At 50.0% G+C, this 19,132-nt stretch overlaps 1 protein-coding gene across 3 annotated transcripts in view; it reads left to right on the plus strand.

The window, feature by feature from the left end:
- The window catches only part of GRAMD2A (GRAM domain containing 2A), a 42,007-nt gene extending 38,277 nt beyond the window's left edge, over positions 1–3,730 (plus strand). For 2 of the 3 annotated variants that reach the window (XM_055133289.1, XM_055133291.1), the window contains 3 exons: positions 530–629; positions 1,431–1,535; positions 1,761–3,730. In XM_055133289.1, coding sequence (XP_054989264.1) covers positions 530–629; positions 1,431–1,535; positions 1,761–1,764 — 209 coding nt within the window. In that variant the 3' untranslated portion in view covers positions 1,765–3,730. Of the gene's footprint in view, positions 1–529; positions 630–1,430; positions 1,540–1,760 lie in introns of those variants that run through there. The other variant, XM_055133290.1, reaches the window with a different exon arrangement.
- Positions 3,731–19,132: the final 15,402 nt, after the last annotated feature.

Below are 19,132 nucleotides of genomic sequence, written 5' to 3' on the forward strand. Positions count from 1 at the left end.
AGTTGAGGGGTCCTCTGGGCCACAGTGCCCGCACTCGGCTTTCCCACCCACCTGCTGTGGCTGCGTGGGATCCGGATGGGTTTGTGCTTCTCGGAGCTGTTCCTTCCTTCTTGCTCCCAAGGGAAAACCCAGAACCTGGAGAGCTTGAGAGAATGGGGGGGTGAGGGGGGAAAGGTGGGCCTGCTCCAGGCAGGCTGGGAGTGCAGGTTCGGTTTGGTGGGGGAGCAGACTGGCTTGGGGAGGGTGTAAGCACGCAGGGGAGGGTGCAGACTCGGCTTGAGGGGTGCAGGCATGGCTTGGTGAGGGGGGGATGCAGGCACAGCTTGGGGGGGGGATGCAGGAGTTGCAGGTGAGGTGCAGACTCAACTTGGTGCAGGCACAGCGGGCGGGGGGGTGCAGGCGCAGCGGGTAGGGCATACAGGCTCGGCAGGCAGGTATGTAGGCGCAGTGGGCGGGGTGCAGGCATGGCTGTGGGGGTGCAGCTGCGGCGGGCTGGCCAGGCACACACCCGCATGTTCCTCCTCCACAGATGCCACTGCCCGTGCAGAGGAGAAGCCAGAGGAGGAGAGCAAAAGCGACGGGGAGCTGAGGCTCTGGGATTACCGGCTCCTCAAGGTCTTCTTCGTGCTGTAGGTGGCCGTCTGGGGAGGTGGGGTGGGCTGAGCCAGTGGGCGTCTGGACATCTGGAGGGGGGGTGCTGGCGCCAGGGAACAGCACTGCCCAGGGTCAGGGGACAGGACTAAGGCCTCTCTGGGCTCCCAGCTGGCGGCTGGAGGTGACTCCACTGGCCTCTGGAGAAGGACAGAGCGCCTTCAGTTTTCCTTCTCACGGATCCTGTAGCTCAGGGTTTGGATCCTGCAGTGGGAGGCGCAGGCGAAGAGGCTTTGGGAAAAGGAAGCGCTGGACAGGGCAGGTCTGGTTGCGGCCGGCGAGACTGGGGGGCTCTGGAGAGCTGGGGGCAGGCCTTGATGGGCAGAAGCTCGCCTCACTGTTGCACACGCTCAGGGCAAGTTCTGGAACCCTGGACTTATTTGTATTCCTCCCCCCTGCCCTGCAGAGTGGGCATGGCGGGGCCTTCTGGGCCGGCCCTGGCTGCCTACCTTCCACTCACTGCCCCTAGCTCTGCTGACTGGGCTTTGGCCCTTCTCAGCACCCACTGCGGGAACAGGCCTCCCCGTGGCCTCCCAGAGGAGGTGTCGGACCACAGGGCATGATCAGAGGAAAGGGGGCTCAGCAGGACCACGGGCCCAACCTCAGATTTGCTCTGGCCTCTGGGAAACACGTCAGCCGAGGCCTGCATGTGCACGGGAGCCCGGAGGTGCTGGTGTTTCTCTGGTTGCTCCCCACCTAGCAGGCTGCACCAGCCTCTGAGCTGCCCTCCAGCTGGAGGAGGGACCCCGCTCTCACCCCTCCCCCACCCTTTTCTCCAGGATCTGCTTCTTGGTCGTGTCCTCCTCCTACCTGGCCTTCCGCATCTCCCGGCTGGAACAGCAGCTCTGCGCCCTCAGCTGGGACGGCCCGGTCCCCGAGCACAGGTGACACTTTTTCCTCCCACACCTGACAGGCCGCTCACCACCCTGACAGCACTGAGCGCTGTCCCCGAGTGGGCCAGACGGCAGTCAGCAAGGAAAACATGGACTGGGGCATTCAGGACCTGCCCTTGCCCCTCTATGCATGGGGGACCACCAGCTTATTGGTGGCATGACCCACCTGCCACCCTTGGGACCCTGTGTCTGATAGGGCCTCTCTCCTGTATGCAGGTAACGGCGGGTCAACCTTCATCCCTGCTCAGCTTAAGGGCCCAGGACTCCTGCAGGGCCTTGAGGACACCTCCGGAGGGGACAGTCTCAGGACCCCAGCCAGCCTCTGGGAAGAATGCTCCTGGCAGGGCGGTTCCACCAGTGATGCCCTGGTTTCTGCTGCCATGCTGGGGCTGAGCGGAGGGAGATCCCGGGCCCTGCCCCTGCCCCGCCACCAGCAGGTGACCCGTTTACAAATCTCCCCCAACCTGGGGACACAGACAGGGAGCTGGCCTGGTGGAAGCCGCTGAGGAATTTCTGTGTGCTGAGCCCAAGCAGCCAATTGAAGGGAAAAAAGCAACCAAGAAGAACTTGTTTGTTGGAAACTGTTCCGGTGGGCAGCACCCTGGGGCCCAGGGCCCGCGCTTTGAAGCCTGGAACGCAGCTGCCCGTGGTCACTCAGCTCACTGCAGGGGCCGGACGGGGGCCAGAAACCCAACTCGCCTGCGTGGGCTCTGCACTCTCCACACTCTGCCCACTCTGGAGCCCCTGGGATGCCTGGATCTGGGGCCCCGCAGGGTCCTCTTGGGGGGGGGGGGCAGGTGGTGCAGTGCCCAGACAGGCTGGAGGTGAGCCGTAAGCCAGGGCAGGCGAGGAGGGCTTGTGACCAGGATCCTGCAGACACGCCGGCCCATGCTCTGTGCTGCCTGAGTAGGACACACCTGCAGGGCGGCCTTCTGTGTCCTCAGCTGCCAGCCCCTGCTGAGCCGGGTGGAGCGGGGCCTTTGATCACTGGGCGCCCCTTTGCTCAGCCGCCCTGGAGGAGAGGAAGCGGGGCCTGGAGGGGGCGGCTTGTTTTGTGTCCTCAGACACATGCCTGTGGGCGGGGGAGGGTTGGCTGGGCAGCGGGCCTGGTGCTGCAGGGTAAGCACAGCACGGACCACGGCCATGCCACCTGCAGAGACCTGGCTGAGAGACTCAGAAACCTTCAGGGACAAGACGGAGAGGGCACAGGAAATAGGGGACAGAGGTGGCTTCACTATGGAGTGTTCTCTGTCAAGGCCTTCTGTATTCTCCAAAGCCTCCTTATGCCTCAGGGTTCTGGCCTGCTCACACACTCCTCTGCTAAGACAGTGCCTTGGAAGGTTCTGGAAAGGTCTTATTAGGGAGGCCGGGTATTTAGCAGGAAAAGACACTGGGGAGGGAGTGGGTGGTGCTGCAAATAGTCACGTCTGTTTCTCCCCCCCCCCCCAACCCCGCCCCAGCCCCCACTCCTCCTCAGATCAGGTAGCATTCCAGAGCCTTCCTTGTGAAAATGACTCATCAGGCAGCGCCCCCAGGCTTAGGGGTCTGACAGTAGGTGGCGCTGTTGGAGCCCAGCCGGTGCTTCTCCGCGTCTCTCCGAGGATGCTGCAGGGTAGCTTTGAGCCCGGCCTGTGGGTCTCCCACCCCCATCCTGCCTGTCTCTGGCCAGAGCAGTCTCTCACTGCCACTCTGCATGCACACCCAGCCTCCTTGCAGGAAGTTCCCTTCCTCACCTCTCCCCACCCAGTTTCAGGGAAATCATCTGACTTGCCCCATCACGTCCCCTCCCTGGTCTTTGCTGACGTCTGGAGAGTCCAGCTCCGTGCTCGGAGCCTTGAGGCTGAGCCCAGGTCAAGGGTGGCCCTGCCAGAGTGCTGGCGAGCCTTGTCTCCAGTGGTGCCCTGGGCTGGAGGGGCAGGAGGTACTTCTGGGGCCAGAGTCTAGGGTAGCAGGGGTGTGCCTGTCCCTCACAGGGTCCTTTTTCTCTTCCCACTTTTTGTCCCCTTTGGTCCTCCAGGGCCGCCGTACATTCCGTTGCACTCACATATAAACTTCGAGTATTTATACAGGCCAACTTGGGTGGGCGGATACACCTCTGACCCCCGAGAGTTTGCCTCAACTGGTTGTTCCATGATGGTATTATTCTTTGAAATTATTTTTAAATAAAAAACCTGATTTTTCTAGCATCCTGTGGTATGGAGAATTCATTCTAAGCTGAAATAGCACTGTATTATGTCAGTTTTAGGAGTCCATCATTGAAGATCTTTGTATACACATACGAAAGTTCAGTATTATTGCCCAGGGAAAAAGGTTTTTACTTTGTTTTTGGGCCACACCCAGTGGTGCTGGGGATTGAACTGGGGTCAGCCGCATGCAAGGCAAGAGTCCTCCCCGCTGTACTATTACTCCAGCCAAGAAAGACCTTTTTTTTTTTTTTTTTGCTTTTTGGGTCACACCCGGTGATGCACAGGGGTTACTCCTGGCTCTGCACTCAGGAATTACCCCTGGCGGTGCTCAGGGGACCATATGGGATGCTGGGACTCGAACCCAGGTCGACCACGTGCAAGGCAAATGCCCTACCCGCTGTGCTATTGCTCCAGCCCCAAGAAAGACCATTTTTATATTGTGATGACTTGCTAAAGGAACTCTTCACGGCATACTTGGCACCAAGGAGACTGATGGGACCCAAATGATCTCAAGAATACTAAGCGCGGGGGCTGGAGTGATGGCACAGCGGGTAGGGCGTTTGCCTTGCACTCGGCCAATCCAGGTTCGATTCCCGGCATCCCATATGGTCCCCTGAGCACCGCCAGGGGTAATTCCTGAGTGCAAAGCCAGGAGTAACCCCTGTGCATCGCCAGGTGTGACCCAAAAAGAAAAAAAAAAAAGAATACTAAGCACTCTGACTGAGCATGTCACAGGACCATAGCTGAGCTGACTTGTTCAGGCACGCGTGGAAGGGGAACGATGGCCACGGCTTCTGCCTCTGCTGGTGGGTGCCGAGGAGGCGTCTCTGTTTTTCCTGGGCAACTTCCAGTGGCATCAGGAACTGAAGTCAGGCACTGAAGTCTGGAAGCCAAGAGCCTAAAACTCTGTGACTTGGAACTGGAGGGAGCACAAAGGATAAAGCCTTTCATTTGGCTGACCCCAGCGCACATACCAGCAGGAGTGGCCCTGAGCACAGAGCCAGGAGTAAGCCCTGTGCACTATTGAGTACAGGCTCCCCAACAAAACAGCAAACAACAGGGGAAAACAAATGACATTTTCCATGGCACTGAGCCTGGATTCTGGGGCTAAATTCCAGCCTGGGTCACAGCAACTTGCCTTCTTCCCAGATGGTCCCCTGTAGGAGTGATTCATCCCTTCAGTGACTCCTGAGCCAGATAAGGTGCCAGCTACTGTGCTGGGCAATGGAGCTCCTGCGGTGCACGTGGCAGGCAGTTTCTCTGCCATCCTCATAGCCCTGAGGTTCCTTCTAAACAAGTCCCAAGCTATATATAAACAAAGTGTTAATTCCCCTACCCCACCGCCAAATTTTATTAAAGCACCATAAGTTACAACCTTATTTATAGGTTTTTTTTTTTAATTTTTATTTTTTAAAAAATTTTATCACCATGTGGAAAGTTACAGAGTTCTCAGGTTTGTCTCAGTTATACCGTATTCAAACACCATCCCTTCACCAGTGCCCATATTCCACCACCAAAATCCCCGGTATACCCCCCGTCCCCCACCCCAACTGTATAACTGATGAACCTCACTTTATTTTCTCTTCACCTTGATTACGTTCCATATTTCAACACAAAACTCACTATTGTTGTGGGAGTTATATCCCCAAACAAGATAACCCTAATAAGGAGGCATTTGATAATTAGTTTTCCATTCAGAGATTGTATGTTTTCAGGTTTTAGAAAAGGTAGCGCAGCCGCGTTAGCGGCCTCGCGGCTCGGATGTGTCCCAGTCCCGAAACCCAGAGCCGTGTTAGTTGCTGCTCAGTGTCGCCAGGGTTCCATCTGGAGAAGGTGTGCTGGCGGCACCTTCTCCCTCCGGCCCCCCAGTGTTGCTGGCCCCGATTCGGGTCCGGAGCATTGTCCGGGCCTCGTTGCTCACCAGAATGCCTGCCGCTTCTCTGTGGATTGTGGCATCAAGATGGCCTATAGTTTGGTTTTTGACATACAATGGTTCCATCACCAATCCTGCTACCAGTGTCAACTTCACTCCAGCAGTGTTCCCAGGTTCCCTCTCGCTGCCCCAACCCCCCCAACCCCTGCCAGCCCCAGCCTGCCATCTCTGCAGGCACTTTTTAAACTTGGTTTTACAATTTGGGTCTCCTGATTTCGGTGTTGACTTAGCTCTATCATTCCTTAACACCACCGATGTACCTGAATCCCCTTGATTCCTGCCCCCATTGTTCTTCATCTAGCTCTTCTCCCCTTCCCCTTCACTTTATTTTTTTTCTTCTTCTCCCTATATCTGGGGCCAACAGTGACCTGGGCATGCTCACCATTGCATTCTCTCATCCCCTTACTCTACCTCCTATAAGTGATATCATCCTATGAGCAAACTGCAGTTGTTTTTTTTTCTATTTGGGACACACCGGCGATGCACAGGGGTTACTCCTGGCTTTGCACTCAGGAATTACTCCTGGCGGTGCTCAGGGGACCATATGGAATGCTGGGAATCGAACCTGGGTCGGCTGCGTGCAAGGCAAACGCCCTACCCGATGTGCTATTGCTCCAGCCCCCAAACTGCAGGTTTTGATTAAGTCCTAGGCAGGGTCTATTCTTTCCTTGACATGACATTTTTGAGACATGAGAATGAATAAATATGGGTGATCACAAAAATTTCTCTGAAGAGACATTTCAGCTGGTGCTTAGAGGACGAGGACCCAGAGTGACTGGAGCTGGTGCTCATGGCAGATGGGTAGGCAAATGGCAGGCAAGTGTGCAGATGTCTCCCAGGGAACATGGAGACCCCAGCCGTGCCTCTGGGGTTCTAACCATATGAGTGAAGAACATGAAAAGATGCTGGAGAGGTGAATTCAATCATTAACAACCCTAGTTTCAAAGGGACTTTAATAGACATCTCCATAATGAAAACAAAACTGGTCAACAGACATGTGAAAAGATGCTTATCTTTAAGAGGACACAAAACAAGACAGCCTGTTAAACTCAGGATGACTGCGTTCAAAGCCAAAACACACATGCACTGCTGGTAAAAGAAAAAGGTAAATGTGGAGTAATACAACCATTGATAGAATAGTATAATATTGCTTCCCAAAAGTGTAAACAACTGCTGTGTGATCCAGTCATGCTGCCTCAGGATATATACCTTTCAAAAGAATTGAAAGCTGGATCTCTAAGAACTCTGTACATTCTTAGTGTGCTATGAACTCTGTAATGTTCATAGCACATTACTCACACTAGTCAAAAGACATAAGAAACCCATGTCTGTTTATTTATTTTTTTGGAACCCATGTCTGTTTGGAGATGAATAATGAATGTTTAATCAAATGTGGCAAACACATACACACTCAGAGAGTCATATTACTCAACCTTAAAAAGGGAGGAAACTCTAATACACATTACAACATGGGTGTATCTTGAGGTCAAATGCTAAGTAATACAAGCCAGTAACCAAAAGACAGATACGGTAAGATCTGCTTATAGGAGGTACCCAGAGTGGTTGAATGGGTAGAAGCAGAAAGAAGAGCAGTGGCTGCAGGAGCTGGGGAAGAGGTGTGAGTGTGAGCGTTTGTTAAGACAGTTTCAGCACCGCAAGCTGAAGAGGGCTCCGGAGCAGGAACTTCACACTGCAAAACTGTGCACAAAATGGTCAAGGCAGCTTATACGTGCTTATACACAGTTGAAAGGTTTTTACAGGTCTGGGATGTGGCTCAAGTGATAAGAGCATATGATTATTGTATGCAAGGCCCTCAGTTCATCCTTCACCTCCACATGTCCCTAGAGCTTCACAAGTGTGGTTGTGGGGGTCCCCAGCACCACACCACTGGGTTTGATCACTGAACTGTCTGGTCCACATTACCGGACTAAGTATCACCGCGTGTGGCTCCCAGACCCTGAAAGCACCACAGGGGTAGCCCCCATATAATATTTTTCTTTTTTAAAAAAATTTTGGGCCACACCTGGTAATGCTAAGGGGTTCCTCCTAGCTCTGCACTCAGGAGTCACTCCTGGCGGTACTCAGGGGACCATAAGGGATGCTGGGGAATGAACCTGGGTTAGCGCCTTACCCACTGTACTATCTCTCCAGCGCCCCCCCCCCTTTTTTTAAATTAGTGAATCACTGTGAGGTAAAGTTACAGGCTTACAAACTTTTGTGCTTTTGTTTCAGTCATACAATGATCGAGTATCCATCCCTCCACCAGTGCCCATTGTCTACTACCAAAGGTCCCAGCATCCCTCCCACCACCCCCACCCCATCCCTTCCACCCCACCCCACCTCTGTGGCAGGGCATTCCTTTTTTCTCTCTCTCTCCTTTTGGGTGTTGTGGTTTGCAATAGAGGTTTTAAGTGGCCATCATGTTTGGTCTGTGGTCTACTTTCAGCCCACATTTCCCATCCTGAGCGGGTCCTCCTAGAACCCTTCACTTGGTGGTCCCTTCTCTATCTGAGCTGCCTTTTCCCGCTGGCATGTGAGGCTGGCTTTTAAGCTATGGAGTAATCCTTCCGGTACTTATCTCTACTATTATTGGGTGTTATTTTCCCACTCTGTTACTCTATATTCCACAAATGAGTGCAATTTTTCTATGTCTGTCCCTCTCTTTCTGACTCATTTCACTTAACATGATACTCTCCATGTTGATCCACCTATATGAAAATTTCATGACTTCATCTTTTCTAACAGTTGGTTGTATAGTATTCCATTGTATAGATGTACCAAAGTTTCTCTTTTTTTGGGGGGAGGGGTCACACCCAGCGATGCACAGGGGTTACTTCTGGCTCTGAACTCAGGAATTACTCCTGGCGGTGCTCGGGGGACCATATGGGATGCTGGGAATCAAATCCGGGTCAGCTGCGTGCAAGGCAAACGCTGTACCCGCTGTGCTATCGCTCCAGGCCCCAAAGTTTCTTTAACCAGTCATCTGTACTCGGGCACTCGGGTTTTTTCCAGATTCTGGCTATTGTAAACAGTGCTGCAATGAATATGTAAGTTCAGATGTCATTTCTACTATACCTTTTTGCATCTCTGGGATATATTCACAGAAGTGGTATTGCTGGATCAAATGGGAGCTCAATTTCTAATTTTTTGAGAAGCGTTCATACTGTTTTCCAAAAGTCCAGCCCCCTATTTTTTTAACATAGAGTTTGGAATGGGAGGCAGAAGGCAGTTTGGATTTTATACAATATAATATGGTGTATTTTATATAATTCTTTCTCATATACATATATGCACATATGTATATATATAAATAATATGTATATCAGTCCTTAGGTACTACAGCTCAGATCTACAAGTTGGGACTTGGAGGATGAGTAGATTCTAAAACCTTGTGCTTTCTTTTGCTAAAGGAAATAAACACATGGATGTCACATGCAGTAAAACATGGCTGGTAATCTACATACCAAAGAACCTCCTGTCACTACCCCCATAGCACAGTACCAGAGAGAAGACATTTAGCTTTATATTTATATTTCTAAGTTGAAATGAGCTAAGAGTAGAAGAGTATAACAACTGCCTTAAGTTTGGAGAAATGGAGGAAAAGCCATGTATACTATATAGAAGCCTTATCTTAGCCAGATGAGAAAGGGTCAGTGGAGGCAGAAGTCCCCGTGATATGGGCAAGTAAGAGCGAAGAGAACATCATTCCATCAGCCCAAACTACCCCCCTGCACACCCTGTCCCCAGACAGCTAGCCCTGACAGTCCTACCAGGTGGCCCATTTTGCTGGTGAGATTGTAAATGTATATATCTGTATGGTTTGGGTTGTGAATTTTATATATATATAATTATATATATAAAAATATATATTGTTTTGGGATCGGAGTGATAGCACAGCAGGTAGGGCATTTGCCTTGCACATGGCCAACCCGGGTTCAATTCCTCGGAAAGCCTGTCAAGCTACCGAGAGTATCTCACCCTGCACGGCAGAGCCTGGCAAGCTACCTGTGGCGTATTCGATATGCCAAAAACAGTAACAACCAGTCTCACAATGGAGACGTTACTGGTGCTCGCTCGAGAAAATTGATGAAAAACAGGAGGACAGTGCTACAGTGCATATATATATATATATATATATATATATATATATATATGCTTTTTGGGTCACACCCAGTGATGCACAGGGTTACTCCTGGCTTTGCACTCAGTAATTACTCCTGGCGGTGCTCAGGGGACCATATGGGATGCTGGGAGTCGAACCCGGGTCGGCCGCGTGCGAGGCAAACGCCCTACCTGCTGTGCTATCGCTCCAGCCCCAGTGCATATTGTTTCTGGGGCCATACCTTGTGGCACTCAGAGATCACACTTCTTGGTGCTTGGTGGACAGTATGGGGTGCCTGGGATCAAACACGGGTCGGCCACGTGCAAAAGGCAAGTTGTCTATCCACTGTACTACTTCTCCAGCTCCGAGGTCGAGGTTGGAGGTTGTGAATGTGTATTGGCTACTCTCCTAGATGGGGGGCTGAAAAACAGGACCACCTAGGGCAGAGAAATAGGGGAGAAGGCTCTCTGGTTTAGGCAGCTGGCTCTCCTAGAGAAAGTGACTCCAACTTTACCACTAGGTGGCAGCAAATTCCAACAAGAAGAATTGGCATCCAGGAAAGCTTTCATTCTTCTAGAACACACACACACACACACACACACACACACACACACACACACACACACACACACACACACACACACACAGAGGCACTGCCCACCTTGCAGCGTGCAATAGTGCCCTCAAGGTCATTTCTGTCCTTTGCTGTTTTCCCCTTCCTCTCCCTCTGCTTTTACAGCCTGGGAAAAACCGGAGGTGAATCTGCAGGGTTCTCCGGCCCTTCCAACTCAGCCAGTCCCAGAAACTGCCAAGATGAACAAGTGTGAGTTGCTGGCGAGCCGGGGAGGCAATGGGTGGAAAATTCAGCGTCTTTTCTAACAAGTGCACAAAGCTCTGGCTCTTCCCTGATGTGCCCTCATTGTCTGTGGAATCAGAGCCTAGGAATCTGGAATCTAGCTCCTGTGGGTGTGATTTCAGGGGGCAACACACTGCCTCCTGCTTGCACTTAGAGGTCAGGCGCTGGCCCTCGGAACCTAAAGATTTAGTTATCAGCTACGCCTAGGACTGGAGGGATGGGACAGTGGGTAGGGCAGGGCACAGGCCTTGCACCTGGATTTGATCCTTGGCGCTCCATACGGTCCTCCGAGCACCTCCAGGGGTGATCCCTGAGCACTGTGCCAGGAGGAGCCCCAGAGCCTCACTAGGTGTGGCCCCCAAACTGGAAACAAAAACAAAGTTAACAGCTGCACATGCTCTGTGCGCTGGGTGGGAGAGGTCACACCTCCTCTGCAGAGGTCACGCCGAGAAACTTGAGTTCGTCCCTCTGCGTCAGGGCGCACCTGGCGCCCGGCAGGCCATGCAGCCGGCGACCTCTGCGTTGGCAGGAGGGCAGGGTCCCTTGCCTTCCCGGAATGTCTTCCTTCTTTTTCGCCACTCTGTCTGGCCCATAGCCATGCGCGGCTGCTTGGAATGCCGTGCCCCCTTCATCTCCATAGCATCTGAGCCGGCTCTCCAGCGCTGGGGGCAAAGGCCACGCTGCAGCCTCACCCACGCCTGGGGCTTCTCTGCAGACCCCACCCCCACCCCACCCTCCACCAGTGTGGCTGTGCCTAAGGGGAAGGACAGCTGGGATCCAGTCAAGCAGAGCCTGGCATATTGCTGTCTTATCCTATTGACAGGTTTCTAAATCGGGCCGGAGTGGGCAAGCGTTGCAAGCTGTTCATTAACTTGTGAAATGCAGAGAGGCTGGCGCGGGCCCCCGTGTTGGGAGAACGTGACACCCGCCGCTCCTGGACCCACTCTAGTGTGAAGGGGTGTTCACGGGTGTAGGATTTCTGATGGAAGTTTTCCTTTGCTGTTCGTTCCAAATGCCAGGCTAGTCTGGATGGTACCCTCCCCCTGCCAACTTCCCCCACCCCCCAACTAAGGCCCTATGTTTGAAAGATTTTTTTATTTAAAGATTTATGAAGCACTCTCTGTAGGGTCTTGGGCATATACTTCCATAGGTACCATGATATTGTAAAATTATTATTATTATTATTATTATTTGGATCACACCCGGTGATGCACAGGGGTTACTCCTGGCTTTGCACTCAGGAATTACCCCTGGCGGTGCTCAGGGGACCATATGGGATGCTGGGAATCAAACCCGGGTCGGCCGCATGCAAGGCAAACGCCCTACCGGCTGTGCTATTGCTCCAGCCCCGTAAAATTATTTTTTTAAAGCTTTTTGGGTCACACCTAGCAATGCTCAGGGTTTTTTTGGCTCTACACTCAGGAATTAGTCCTGGCAGTGTTCAGGAGACCCTGGGAATCGAACCCGGGTCAGCCGCGTGCAAGGCAAACGCCCTACCCGCTGTGCTATTGCTCCAGCCCCAATATTGTTAGTTTCTGATACCAGGCCTGATACAAAGTGCTTCTTCAAGTCATCTCCCTTTACCCCAAATACAAGAGTTCCAATCCAACAACACAGTTTTCATACTTGCCCTGAGGAAACTGAGACCAACAGGCTGGAAATGTCATGAGGCCCCTTCAGGGAAGTAAGTGAGGTAAGAGAGAGGGAATGGGACTGCCTCACACAGAAAGGCCAGGCAAGGGGAAGGGTGAGGAGGGGGGAGGGGACACAGGGACAGGCTCAGTGATGAGCACAGGACTCATGTGGATTAGAGATATGGGGAAGATCCTTACAAAATAAGCATTTTTTGAGGGACAACATAGGCAAAGGAATGATAATATAGGGGACACTGCAGATGAAAGTTGGGGAGAAAGAGAGTTTGTGCCAGGAAGCAAATGTAAAGGGGCAAAATCTCTCAGGACCTGAAGTCGGAGTAATAGCACAGGAGCAGAGTGCTTGCCTTGTACACACTTGTACACAGTCAATTTAGGTTCAATCCCTGCATTCCACATGGTTCCCTCCCCACCCCCCAATCCTGCACTGCCAGGAGTAACCCCTGAGAATTGCTGGGTGTGGCCCCAAAACAAAACCAACAATAACAACAAAAACCTCTTAGGATGAGACAGGAGATGGTGTCAGACAATAAACAGCTCCAGGAGCAAGTGAAGCTGAGGAGTGATAGACAATTCAATGGTTTAGGAATATTGGTTTGGCAATTCTAGGAACACTGATTTAGCGATGGAGTACAAGGCAGATTAAAAGTGCAGCAGAATAGTCCAGTACAATTTCTCGAGCTCATCACTACTGACAATTTGGATGTCATAATTCTGTTATGGGAGGGGGTTGGTCTAATACATTGTAGGACACTTAGCCATATCCTTGTCCTCTCCCCACTTGGTTCTACTAGCACCCAACCCCAATTCATGATAGCTCAAAAGTCTTCTAACATTACCAGTGTCCCTGGGAGGGGAGGTGAAGTCAGAGCTGCCCCTGAGGGAGAATCACTGAACTAGACACAGGAGATTAGGACTCTGACCTCGAAATATCGGCAGGTATTTTAATAACCAACTGCATCGGTCTGCTGACTTCGAGAATAGCTGACAACAGAAAGAATGATTTCCTTGCCACAGGAAATTCATCATCAATGCCAACAAACTTAATGGCCTAGGGAAAAAAAGACTTCAGAAGTAGATCATTCTGCATATTAGAAACCTCTAGAGGATATTTCAGAGTTATGGGCAATGTGCTCATTTGCAAGAAAGTGGCTGAGAACAGGATTTCTTTTCCTATCCCATCTTGAGTCACATCTTGCTCAGTGGCTACTCTGAGTGAGGAACACCAGATCTGGCTGGAGGTGGGGAGGTACAGATCTGTAATTCTGCTAGATCTGCATTCATCTTATTCTACATTTTGTTTTTGCTGGCTGAAGGGGTAGCTCAAAAGACTAGAGTGCATGCTTTTTCATGCAGGAGACCCACAGTTGATCTCTGACATGATTTAGCATTGCCAGAGTAGCCCCTGTGGACCACTAGATGTGTCACCCCCTCTCTCCCCACTCCCTCAAACACACTCCACAAAAAAGCACAGATAATAATAAGGGGCCAGAGAGATAGCACAGGGGTTAAAGTGCTTGTACATGGTTGACCACGGCTCGACCCATACCATGTTTGTTTCCCCAGCACCACCAGCAGTAACCTCTGAGCACAGGAATAAGTAACCCCTGAGAACCAGGAATAAGCCCTGAGCACTGCCCGATGTGGCCCAACTCCTCTTTCCACAAATAATACTAAAGTTTTGTTTTGACAATGGTAGAGTGTAGGATAAAAGTCTGGCTTGCCAACAAAGAGATCTGATTTACTGGATGTTTTCTGTCTAAAAGCAGGAATAGCCTGCTGACCTGCCACTTATCTTCATAAATTGTTTGTCTGGAACACGGCCATGCTTATTTGCTTGTGTATGGTCTCTTTGGAACTCCAAAGGCAAACATGAATGGTCACGACCGAGACCATGAACTGATCCATGAACCTGCAAACATTTGTCAGAGTATTCTCCCAGGTTACTCTGGCTAAGCCCAGGGTGCTAACCTTTCTCAGCCAAATGCCCCACCAGAGAGTTACCGTGACAAAACAAGCTCTCTTGCAACAAACTATGCCACAATCTAGAAATTAAGAAGGCTACATTCAGGTTCTTATTAGGAAATTTTTTATTAAATGAAACAAAAAGACTCATTTCATAGTAGTTAGGAGACACAGGGCCTTGGGTTCTAGGGCCTTGGGAGGGCTCAAAAGTGCTTGCCTTAGGGCCAGAGAGATACTACAAGGGGCAGGATGCTTGCGAGCAGCAGACCCAGTTTTGATGCATTGTACCACATAGGCCAGTAGCAATCCCTAAGCATGGAGCCAGAAGTAAATCCCACCACTCTTCCACCAAAAAAAAAAAAAAGTGGTTGCCTTACAAGGGGAAGCCAAGACATTTGGGCACCTGATGCCACCAACATGCATTGAACACATTCCCATCAGCTCAGTACACGTGGGTTGCTGAGGACCCCCAGGGCCATATCAGTGTGTGCAATCTCCATTGCACAGGCAGATGTGTGGCCCCTGGTGAGCACAGTGTGCAGAAGTCCCACAATCAGAAGATGGGGAGCCCTGGTGGGCATGGGTGCAAGCACAGCTAAACTGACAAGTACCACAACTGTGTGTTGAGAGCCTCAGTCGTTGCAACAACTGGAGCAAAGAAGGGAAGGGAAGAGGAGGGGAAAGGATGGAAGGGGAGGGGAGGGAAGAGGAGGGAAGAACAGAGGAGACAGGAAGGAAAGGGAAAGAAGGGAAAGGAAGGGAAGGAGGGAAAGAAGGGGAAGGGAGGGGAGGGAGGGGAAGGAATGGGAGAACAGGGGACAGGAAGGAAAGGGAAAGGGAAGGAACTAAGTGCAGGCTCAGGAATCAGTACAGTGGCATTTATTTATTTATTTTTATTTTTTTTATTTTTTTTGCTTTTTGGGTCACACCCGGCGATGCACAGGGGTTACTCCTGGCTTTACACTCAGGAATCACCCTTGACGGTGCTCAGGAGACCATATGGGATGCTGGGAATTGAACCCGGGTCGGTCGCGTGCAAGGCAAACGCCCTACCCGCTGTGCTATCACTCCAGCCCCAGGAATCAGTACAGTGGCATTTAAACCTCATTGACTTACTTAACAGGCTAACCTAGTCTTTCTCTAGACAAGGGCTAATAGTCTCTGCTTTATGATTTTATGATGACCACTGATGGGGTAAACTTATGTAAAATCCACAGAAGTCCGTGGTGCATAAGAAGAGCACAACGTTAGCTATTGTCTATTAAACTTTAAGAAATAAATGTAAACAATTATAAAATCTAAATTAGATGTTTATGTGATGTATTTTTATTGGTACTATACATGGCTTCTTCTTTTTGTTGCTGTTTGTTGGTGGGGGGCACATCTAGTGGTGCTCAAGGCTCTGCACTCAGGGATCACTCCTGGCAGGGCTGCGGGGAACCATATCTGGTGTCAGGATGGAACCAGAGTTTGTTGTGTGTAAGGTAAGTGCCCTACTTGTTCTGCTATCTTTCCAGCCCCTGCATATGAGGCACCTCCGGCAGTGCTGGGGGCTTGCTCCTAGCGGTTCTCAGGGAACCAAGCAGTGCCGCTAGGGACCAAACCCTGAAACATGTGCTCCTGCCCTTTGAAACATCTCTTGGTCCTCTGCATGAATTCTTTTAAGAACATTCTGACTCTCTATACAAAGGAATCTATATATGAAACTTTTTTTTTTTTTTGCTTTTGGCCCATACCCACCCAGGCTTACTCCTGGCTCTGCACTTAAGAAACATTCCTGGGGCTGGAGCGATAGCACAGCGGGTAGGGCGTTTGCCTTGCACGCGGCCGACCCGGGTTCGACTCCCAGTATCCCATATTGTCCCCTGAGCACCGCCAGGAGTAATTCCTGAGTACAGAGCCAGGAATAACCCCTGTGCATCTCCAGGTGTGACCCAAAAAGCAAAAAAAAAAAAAAAAAAAAAAAAATAGAAACATTCCTGGTGGTGCTTGGGGGGACCATGCCAGGATTGAACCCCAGTCGGCGTGCATGGCAAATGCCTTACATGCTGTGCCATTGCTCCAGCCCTGAACGGATAAATAGATTGCTCATTGCCTCATTTTGTATTCCTCAAGGAAATTCTTTGGAATGAAAAACACTCATAAAGAGAGCCAGCAGGATGGCACCTCACCACCTCAGATGTTAATAGTGGGGAAATGACTGAGCAAATTATGGTCTATCAGCCAATGTCACTCCATGCTACCTCAAAACATAACAAGTAGACAATAATCAAGGTTGGAAATTTGCAAAAAGGAGAATTAAAAAGTGCTTATGTAGGAACTGCAACTATGTAAAATGTTACAGTGTCTAAGAACTCAGCAGATAAGTTGATGAGATGCCTCTGGTGAGAGTTACTTGTTTAGTAAGTTCCTTATTTTCTCTTAGGTTGCTTAAGTTCATCAAAACCTCCCCCACAATAGTCTGCTCTTATGCAAGCATAAAATGTTATGCTGATTAACATGGCATTCTGAGTTTTTCTGCAATGCCATGGAAAGATGATATATATATATTTATAAAATGCTTCCCTTTTTAATTTCTTGAACAGGTACCAATTACAGGTAGAGTACTTGCCGGACACTATATCAATAAGCAGGTATTCAACAATGAACAGATCAGACAGAGTCCCTGGTTTCTAGGGCTTTTAAGATTTTAGTGGGACGAAAGAATAGATGACTGGATAAAGAAACTATGGTACATGCACACAATGGAATATTACTTGACCATAAGAAAAGAGAAAATCATGCAATTTGCTGCTGCTACATGGATGGATCTGGAGAATATCATGCTGAGTGAAGTCAGTCTAAGGGAGAGAGACCGACACAGAGTGATCTCTCTCATATAAGGGATATAAAGATACATCATGGTGGACTGACAAATATCCAGAGACAATGGAAACAAAGCACATGAGAACTGGTGTTCAGTAGGAAACATGAGACTTGGGGCAGGGGCTAGGGACAGAGCAGGGAGAAGGCAATGACTAGTGGAGTGGAGTGTCCAACCGGGAGGAGAAGGTGATGCTAAAGATGGCAAAGTGCTATTTATGGAACCCTGTCAGCAACAGTACAGTAAACCACAGTGCAAAAATGTGTATGAGATGGTCTCTCATAGGGGCTGGAGCAATAGCACAGGGGGTAGGGTGTTTGCCTTGCATGTGGCTGACCCAAGGTCGATTCCCAGCATCCCATATGGTCCCCCGAGCGCCGCCACGAGTAATTCCTGAGTACAGAACCAGGAGTAACCTCTGTGCATCGCCGGGTGTGACCCAAAAAACAAATAATAAAAAAAAAGGTCTCTCGTAGAGGCAGCCTGGTGGGAGGGAGGCGAATGGGGTGGTGGTGGGGCACTGGTGGAGGGGACACTGGTGAAGGGATTGGTGTTGAAAGATCTATGACTGAAGCCCAATCATGAACAACTTTGTAATTTCACAGTGACTAAGTTGCGAAAAATGTTTTAGTGGGACAAGGGACATAGCACCAAAATACTAAATGATTTGGGCACACAGACAGGGTTCAATTCCAGGAAACTGTTCAACAAGGAAAGCACTCTAGTTTGGAGTATTAGGAAGAGTTCCCTGAAGAAAAGATTGCATAGGAGTTTCCTGGAAGGAGGGTGTGTGTGGGGGGGGGAGGGAGAAGGGGTGTAGGGAAACTGAGAAGGGGCTACAGAGGAAGAGATCCAAGTGGCAAGGCTTCGGGGGCAGAAAAGAATGTGCTTCATTGGAGAAAAGAATGCATTTCATTGGCTTGCAGGGCTGGAGCGCAGTAAACTAGGGCAAGAGTGGTCTCGTTTCTGAGAATCTAGAGTCAGAGAAGATCCAGGTAGTACAGAACTTTATTAGTAATATTGGCTAACTATAAAATGGACTAGAGGAACTCTCCATGACTAATACTGAGAAACTACATGATTTTATCTTATTTCTTTTTATTTACATGGCCAACCTGGTTGGCTCAGGAATCATGGTCCTACCCAGTGGTAGAGCACATGACCCATATGTGTGAAGTCTGTTTGGGGGCTATCCAATGCCAAGGATTAAACTCAGGGCTAGTGATGGAGGACCCATCTTTCCTGCCCTTGGAGAACTGCTTCAGAAGTTACTGTGGTGGATGAAAGATGATGGATTAGCGAGTGTGGTAGCACTGGAGGAAGTTACATGGTATTTTCACTGTTTAAGATATAGAAGCAGCAGGATTAGGAGACAGACAAATGTAAAGTGTGAGTGAAAGACAGTGAAGGATGACTCCTAGATCTGGTCTGAACTGGCTGGGTCCGGAGTGCTAGCTTCTATGATGGGGGATACTGAGGAAACAGGTTTGTTGACAGAGCTGAGTGCTGGGATTTGATGGGTTTGAGTTGCCCATAAAATAGTCAAGCAAAGATGTCCAGTTAGTGGGTGAACTAATACATAAAGTTTAGGAGATTTAGGAGAGATGTAGTAGGTCTAAAACGCCAAACCTGAGAGGTTTGCTCAGCCTGAGAGGTCATACAGGGGTTAGGGCTCTGGTCTTGGTTAGATTGTGGCACAGCTGGGAGTGACTCTGAAGCACAGAGTTGGGAGTAGCCCTTGAGCACTGTTGCTTTGTGGCTCCCAAACCAAAACACCAAATCAACAAAAAAGAAAAAAAAATTTACCGGTTTTGGGAATGGTAGAAATGGATGAAAGCTCAGAATAAAGAGGGTTTATGAGAACACACCCTGAGTATTTACAATAAGCAGAGAAGAAATGGCAAATAAGAAGAGTAATCAGGGTCCAGGGACATGGCTTAGTGGTAGAGTACATGATATATATGTGTGAAGTCTGGAGTTTAAGTTCTGGAAAACACCCCCCCCACACACACACACACAAACCCAAAATCC

This window comes from Sorex araneus, chromosome 3 (assembly GCF_027595985.1).
Source record: "Sorex araneus isolate mSorAra2 chromosome 3, mSorAra2.pri, whole genome shotgun sequence".
Classification (NCBI taxonomy): domain Eukaryota; kingdom Metazoa; phylum Chordata; class Mammalia; order Eulipotyphla; family Soricidae; genus Sorex; species Sorex araneus.